Consider the following 7,920-nt stretch of genomic DNA (forward strand, 5'->3'; position numbering starts at 1 on the left):
GGCTGGTGGTTCAAACCCACCAGCCACTCCTCGGAAGGAAGGTTGGGTAATCCTACTTCCGTAGTGATACTGCCTCGGAAACCCAAGAAGGGGTCGCTATGAGTCAGGGCCGACTCGACGGCACATAACAACAACAACAACAACAAAGTCAAATGACAGGAGAGTGGCTGAGCCACAGTTAGGAGTCCCAGCCTCCTGGCTCCAAATTCTACTTTCTCAATCATTCTACTACATTATGTGCTGGGCCCTTGAGTAAAGATCCATCCAGTTCCTGCCCTTGCGCATCTTTTATTTTGACAAGGGAGACCAATATTAAACAAACTATTTGTCACAATTTTCATAACTACTACAAGGGAGAAATACTACATATCATGGGAATTTTCCCTGATCAGAGAAGAAAACTTTGAGGAGATTATTACTTTTAAATAATCATCCCCATTGTATAGGTGAGGAAATGGAAGTTCAGAAAGTTTACGTAACTTCCTGATGCCACATAGCCATGAAGTGACAGAGCCAGGATTTGAATCTGGGTGGTCTCATGGTGGAGCAATGCCCTTAACCATACACTGTACCACAAAGCTTGGGTGAGGCATCATTTTAGTTGACAGTGGTGGGCTGAGGCCAGCCAGACACCACAGAAGGAAGGGAGAGAGGTAGGGCAGATCCTTACCTGTCCTCCCCTTAGTCCTAGAGACCAAGAATACCTGCACCTTCCCCTCCACTGCCTTCCCCTCCCAAGCCTCTCTCTGCTCACCTGCACCACTGGGGGAGGCAGAGGAAAGAGAAGAGGGTGAGTAAGAATTAAGCAGGCAGAGGGGGCTCTGAGATGGAGAGATGAATAAGATATGATGGAGTAAATGCAAAAAGGAGAGAGAGGGAGACGGGCCAGGGTATTTATTAAGAGGGAGGCAGGGACCAGACTAAGCAGAGTAGACACTTTACCAAGGACTCGGGCCTTGATCTAACATTGATGGGAAGCATAAGGGTATTCTGAGCAGAAACTGATGATACATAATTCACATCTGAAAACATTTTGTAGGAGAATAGCTCGGCATTGAGGTGAAGTAAAGTTTGGATGCAAGGTCAAATGGAAAAGTTTTGTGTATCAAAGGACTTGAACAAGTAAGTGAAGAGGCAACTTAGACAATAGGAAAAACTCTTGGGAAGCATATACTTGTAAGGGTTTAATATTCAGAACATATGAAGAAATACTACAGCTCAGTAACAAAAGACAAACAACCTGACCGAAAAATGGAAAAAGGTCTTGAACAGACGTTTCTCTAAAGAAGAACTACAAATGAAAAGATGCTCAATGTCCTTAGTCATTAGAGATACACAAATCAAAACCACAAATTACACCCAGTATAATGGCTTTGATTCAAAAAACAGCAAAAGAGTTTTGACAAGGATGTGGAGAAATTGGAATCCTTGTTCATTACTGGTGAGAATGTAAAATGGTACAACTGAGGAGAACAGTTTGGTGGTTCTTCAAAAAGTTAAACATAGAATTACCATATCATCAAGCAATTCCAGTCTTAGATATGTACCCAAAACACTTGAAAGCAGGAATGAAAACAGATATAAGGATACCAATAAGCATAGAAGCATTATCCACAGTAGTGACAAGGTGGGAACAATCTGAGTGTCCATCAACAAATAAATGGATAAACAAAATGTGGTATATCCATAAAATGGAATACTATTCAGCCATAAAGATAAATGAAGTTCTGACACATGCTACTACATGGATGAACCTTGAAAACATTATGCTGAGAAAAATAAGTCTGTCACAAAAGGACAAATATTGTTTGATCTCACTTAAATAAAATATTTAGAATGGGCAAGTTTATAAAGACAAGTGGCAGTGCAAGGGGCTGGGGAGAGGAAAGAATGGGAACTATTGCTGACTGGTTGCCAAGGGTTTGTTTGAGGAGACAAAAAATATTTGTAAATGGATAGTGGTGATGGTGAATGTAATTAATGTCACTAAGTTTTAAACTTAAGAAAGATTAAAATGGCTATTTTTGTGTATATATTGTACGACAATGATAAAAAAAGAATGAATTCAAGGGCTCAGGAGGGGTCCTTTGGAGTTCAGCCCCAGGTATGGGTGGGTGGACTGGGGTGGTGGTGGAGATGAAGATAAATAGATGGGGGTGGGCCATAACTGATAAGACTTGGTGATGGATGCATATGGAGAATGAAGAAGAAGGAATAAACTGGTGAGTCCAGTGTTGATCATGTGCCATTCTCTGAGATGCTCAGGTCTAAGTGTGAGGGGGGTGAGTTCAATTTGGATCATAAGTATACATGGTGCAGTGGATTCCTTGATATGGCTCTTCTGGCCATGGTCTTTGGGATTCCCACCAGATGACTGACTGCATGGGACCATGCAAATGTGAGGTGCTTGTAGCCCACCAAGGTGTGGTGTAGTGAATTACTTTGTATGGCTTTTCTGGCCATAGTCTTTGTAACTCCCAGCAGATTACTGGGTGGGACCATGCAAATAAGAAATGTAGAACTCTAATGTGAGGATTGGTTAATTTTGCTATGCTGCTGGTCTTAAAATGAGCCCTTCTAGAGGCAGAGGAGGGATCTCACTGCCATCAAGAGAAAAGAACTGGTGTTAGAGTGGAGCACATTCTTGGACCCGAGATCCCTGCACTGGACCTCCTTGGCAGAGACACTAGGCAGAGAAGGCCTGGCAGAGATGCCCAGGTGTGAGATAGTGGCAGTGGAACCAAAAGGCACAAGACAGAGAGGTGGCTTGCCTGGCCCACAGAGCAAGAAAGCTGAGTGTCTTTGAGCAGGAGGTTTGCTGGAGGAATAGATTGCACATAGGTGTTCCTATAGGCAGAGCTGAAAGAGCTTTTTAACACACTTGCCCAAGCACGGCAGAGGCCAAGCTGAAAGGCCAAGGGCCAGAGAGGAGTGCCTGAAGGTATAGCAGAGGGGAGACTGTCTTGATTGAAGAATCATATCCTGAGTGCATTCCTGAACTTGAACTGTAGTCTGTTACTTCCCTAATAAACACTATAATTATGAGTGTTGTCTGTGAGTTCTGTGTGGCCATTGCAATGAATTATCGAACCCAGCAGAGAAGAAGTGAGTGCCGTGGGAGGGATGATTGGTGTCAGAGTTGGTAAAAAGTTTGGAGGGTGGTGGCATGTCTGGCCTCATAGGAAAAAGCTTTGGGTTGTTGATGTTGACTCTGTTTTCCCCTCTTAAGATTGGAAGAGGTCAGAAGATGTCACCTCCATGTGCTTTTTGCACAAGGGAATTGGATAGCTTGCTCATAATGTAAATAAAGTACATGAAACCCTTGTGTGGGTGTGGCTGTACAAATAATGTGTATAGAACCCTAACACGGGGATTGGTCAGTTTTGCCATCATGCTTGGCTTAAAATGAGCCATCCCAGAGGCAGAAAAGGAGGATCTCACTGCCATTAAGTGAGAAGAGCCAGGAGTGGATCACGTCCTTGAGCCTGAGATCACTGCACTGAGACAATAGCAGAGAGACAGTAGAGAGAAGGCAGCAGCATATGCAGCAGGACCAAGATACTGGTGCAGTACAGAGTGAGGGGCTTGCTGGCCGACAGAGTGAAAGAACTGAGTGCCTTCAAGCAGGAGGCTTGCTGACAGAGTGGGGTGCCTCTTTGGGCACTTATCTGCAAAGCTAAAAGAGATTTGTAATATTGGCTGGAGCAGGCCAGAGGCTGAGGCCAGAGAGAAGTATGCCTGTGGCACGGCTGAGAAACTGTCCTGACTGAAGAACTGTATCCTGACTTCTTTCTGATCCTGAATTGTAACCTGTTATTTTCCTAATAAACTCATAATTGTGAGTATTGTCTGTAAGTTCTGGGTGGTCATTGCAAAGAATTATTGAAACCAGCAGAAACATAATGAGTGCCATGGAAGGGATAGTTGGTGTCAGAATTGGCAAAAAGGCTGGAGGGTGATGGCACATCTGACCTCCACATCATAGGAATCAGCCTTGGGCTCATGCTGCTGATGGTGATTCTGTCTCTCCCTTGTGAAGATAGGAGGTCCAAAGATAGGAGGTACCTGTAAGACATGCTGGTGGTGATATCAAATGGGTGAAGGATATCCAAGGCTGGGTCAAGCAGGCATACATTATGGTGGAAGCTTGGAGAATGTACAAGGTCAAGAAATGAAGAGTGCAAATGCCTGGTAGCAAAGAAGAGCCCAGTTCATTCAGGGGACTGTAAACAACTTTGATTGTAGGGGAGAAGACGAGCCAGAAATAGGGAAGCTAGCAAAGTTCAGCAGTCCTGGAGGTAATTCCCTAGCCTTTACCCAGGATTGGGAAGGCCAGGAAGGGCGGTAGTGCCTTAGAAGCTCCTTTCTTCCAGCCTGTTGGTGGTGGCGCATTAGCAAAGGGGAAAGCTCTTTCCACTATTATTGACTGAGAGGAACCTTGCTAGAAACCACTAGATGGTGCCATTTCCATGCAAACATTTTTAGAAGGTGTACTCCTCTAACCTTAAGTCAGAGCTGTATGTCAGGCCAGATACAGATTTTAGCACCATTTGGGATGCCTAAGCAGATGGAAGGCCTTTGGAATCTTAGTTGATGAATGAAGTTCACATCTACATAGATGAAAATATCAGGGACATCCATTCCACAGAATATACTGAGCAGTTATCCCCAGTATTGTGCTAGAATCTGGGGGTACCTGGTGAATATTTTGTCAGGTCCTCACAGAGTGCAGAGTCATGAAGGTGACTAATGTGCAAACAAATAATGCCAAATTATGTGAGAAACAAACTAGGAATATAAATGGTAGAACAGAGGAAAAAGTGGCTTTCTCCCCTTGACAGAAAAAGTACCAGCAAACACCCTAGTGCTGATGTCTAAGAGTTTCAGAGGCTTCCCCAGGCCCTGGCAACAAGGCAGGGAATTGTAGGCAAAAGGATTTTTCACGTTGGGAGGCAAAGGGGACCTGGAGGACTTTTAGGGACTTGTGCATGTTTAGGTCACAGGTATGGTGAGAGAGTGACAGGAGAAGAGGCTGAGGGGGTGGGAAGGTACAGATCCTACAGGTGAGTGCAAAACACCCCTTGATGCCTGGCTGGGGATCCAAAGGGAAGGAGCTCACAGAGCAGTATTGATCAAGAAAGGCTTCCATGGAAGGGAGATGTACCTCAGGTTTGGATTTTAGTTCCTGGCATTTGGAAAAGAGGAAGAACTTAGCACATGCAGACAGGAAATAAAACCTATTGTCTGCTGCTGTTACCTGGGAGTTAATGTTTCTGGAGCTCATGAGCTATCATGCACTTTTTTACACACAGACAACTAGTGTGTGGGAAGAAAGGGCATACATTAATATTATGGGCACAGCTCCTTCAACCTAGGGTGGAAATGAAATCATTAAGTAGCTCAGATGGAGTTTTTGTTCTGTGCATGATTAACTCCAGGAGGGGAGTTTGGGAACAAATATGCCTCCTCTACCTGTATTACAGGGGGACTGAGCCACGGCAAATTAAAAGGAAATCACTGGCAAATTTGGGACCAGTCAGCTGTGACTAAGCCATTTTTGTAGTTAAATGGAGCTGAAAGTGCTAATAAAGGTTTTGTGGGTTATAGATCCCTCTGTTGGGGTAGGGGGTGAGGAAAATGGGATGGGAAGCCCTTGGGAGAGTGGGCCAGGCTTGAAGCATTTCGAGGTCTTACTCCGGAGTTCTTGGTACTGCTAGTAGTGCTGCTGCTGGTGGTCATTGGAGTTGGGCCTACTCTTCTCATCGAGGTATGTGTAACTTCCTATTCTGGATCCTTGATCAGTTTAGGCAGAGAGAGCCACCTAGACCCACACTCGACCCTCTAGTGTCTCATATAAAACAGACTCACTCTGGCAACACCAAGCTTAGAACACAGAAAAGCTGGGGGGTGGGGGTGGGGATGTGTTCACATCAGCCATGGACCAGGTACTTCAACAGTTGTCTTACTACCAAGTTAGGTAAGATTGTTGTTGCTGTTGTTGTTGTTATGTGCCGTCCAGTCGGACCTGACTCATAGCGACCCCTCCTTGGGTTTCTGAGGCAATATCACTATGGAAGTAGATTGACCAACCTTCCTTCCGAGGAGTGGCTGGTGGGTTTGAACCGCCAGCCTTCTGGTGAGCAGTCAAGTGCTTTAGGCACTATGCTACCAGAGCTCCCTAGGTAAGATTAGGGGAGTTAAAATAAATGCTGCTCTGATGAACTGTACCAAATGCTGTGGGGACACACAAGGTTACTCAGTGGGTGCCCTGGGCTTTGCATTCCTATCTCTGTTGGACAGGGCTGGGTGGGGTGGGCTTGAGTCTTAAATTCATAGATATTTCTGGACCTTCCAGGGAGCAGGACTAGGCAGGTGAGCTAAACCAATACCTGAAAAAGATAAAGGGATGGTCTCAGAGGGGTTGGGCTCTTTCACTGGAGAACACTGGATGTTGGGAGGATACCAAGGCTTGAAGAGGACTAAGTCCTTGAGGAGGTGCTCTCCTGGCTTAGTAGTTAAGGCTGCTAACCAAAAGGTCACTGGTTCTGTTGTAGGAACAACAAGATCCTTACTTCCTGTTGGTAAAGCCAATGATCAGAACAGGTTGAAGCAGGGAAGCATAAGGTTTATTAAATATCAATACACAAGAAGACAAAGAGAATCACTTCTCTAAAATGTCTGACTCCATGAGCAAAGGGATAAACATGATTATACAGGGAGATGGGAAGTGGCTCTAAGATCCCATGGACTGCTAGGAATGTCTTTGTTCTCTGGTTACTCTGGATTCAGAGTCCCTCTTCCCAGGATCTACTTGCTTCATAGGATATGGTTCTGAGCTGAAACCAGTGGTGAGTGAGGGTTATGTGTAGAAAAATGTATAATTGAAAATAACCAAAAGACCTCATCATGGGTAAAGAGATTGGCTATTCTATTTACGTCAAAAAAAAAAAAAAAAAAAGCAAAAGGGAGGGAAAAATAAGTTAGTTACTATGAAAGATGTCTACTTTACTCATGTCTGCTAGTCTGTTAAAGTTCTGTAATTTTCAGTGAGGGGCCCCTTTGGCCTTCCACAGTTGGAATCCACCAGCCACGGAGGAAAGATGAAGTATTCTGCTTTCAAAGTTTATAGCCTTGGAAACCCAGTGGGGGTCACTATGAGATGGAATAGACTTAAAGGCAGTGAGCTCAGTTCTTAAGTCCTAGAGGATTGAGGCTTGCTGAGTCTAAAGCGGCCTGGGAAAAGCCTGGCTAGGGCAAAAGAAGAAGCATGGGGCCAAGGGCCACCAAGAGGGACAGAAAAGTGGAAAAAGCAGTGAGGGAACCTGGACTTTAGCACCCACAGCCCTCACCTTCACTCCTATGGGCATTTTTGATAAACCATGGCTTGTTGCTTATGCTCTCCTTTCCCTCAGATGAAGGCCCAGACTCACGTCTTCGGGCCCTGAAACACAAAACCCGGCTGCTACGGAGGAGAAGGTGCGACAGGGCCAGTTCTGGTTCCTGGATCCACACTGTCAATGACAACTGGAAGTTCTGGTGCAGGGGTCCCAGGAGCTAGTGGAGCATCACTGAGTGATCAATGGGTGCTATCCCCGTAGGCCTGAGAGCACTAGGGCCGGCTGTACTCTTCAACTATCATTCCAACTGCTTGGAACTCCAGTGGGTACGGCTGAATGTGGTGCCCCAAGGATCTCCGTCCTCCCCCCATGCCCTGCGAAGTTGCTTTTGCCGATTCTTGTGGGCCGTGTCCAGGATGGAGGCCATAGGGACATGACGACTTGGGGATTCAGGGTCAGGCCAACCCTCAGAGCAATAGCAGTGCCGCCTTGGGGTTTGGAGTCCACGGAGGAGGCACCAGCCTTCACAGCCAAGCCTGGCTTAGGCTGGAGCGCGCCGTGTGCCACGGCTCCTGGGAGGCGT

The 7,920-nt window shown here is 45.7% G+C and overlaps 1 protein-coding gene across 1 annotated transcript in view; it reads left to right on the forward strand.

The window, feature by feature from the left end:
- The window catches only part of SPATA19 (spermatogenesis associated 19), a 17,146-nt gene extending 9,588 nt beyond the window's left edge, over window positions 1-7,558 (forward strand). Inside the window, exons 6-7 of the mRNA XM_042782028.1 lie at window positions 4,246-4,298; window positions 7,413-7,558. Of these exons, the coding sequence (XP_042637962.1) occupies window positions 4,246-4,298; window positions 7,413-7,558 (199 nt within the window). The remainder of the gene's footprint in view (window positions 1-4,245; window positions 4,299-7,412) is intronic.
- The last annotated feature ends 362 nt before the right edge of the window (window positions 7,559-7,920 follow it).

Source organism: Orycteropus afer, unplaced genomic scaffold (genome assembly GCF_000298275.1).
Source record: "Orycteropus afer afer isolate SDZICR_OR568_19922 unplaced genomic scaffold, OryAfe1.0 scaffold00221, whole genome shotgun sequence".
NCBI lineage: Eukaryota > Metazoa > Chordata > Mammalia > Tubulidentata > Orycteropodidae > Orycteropus > Orycteropus afer.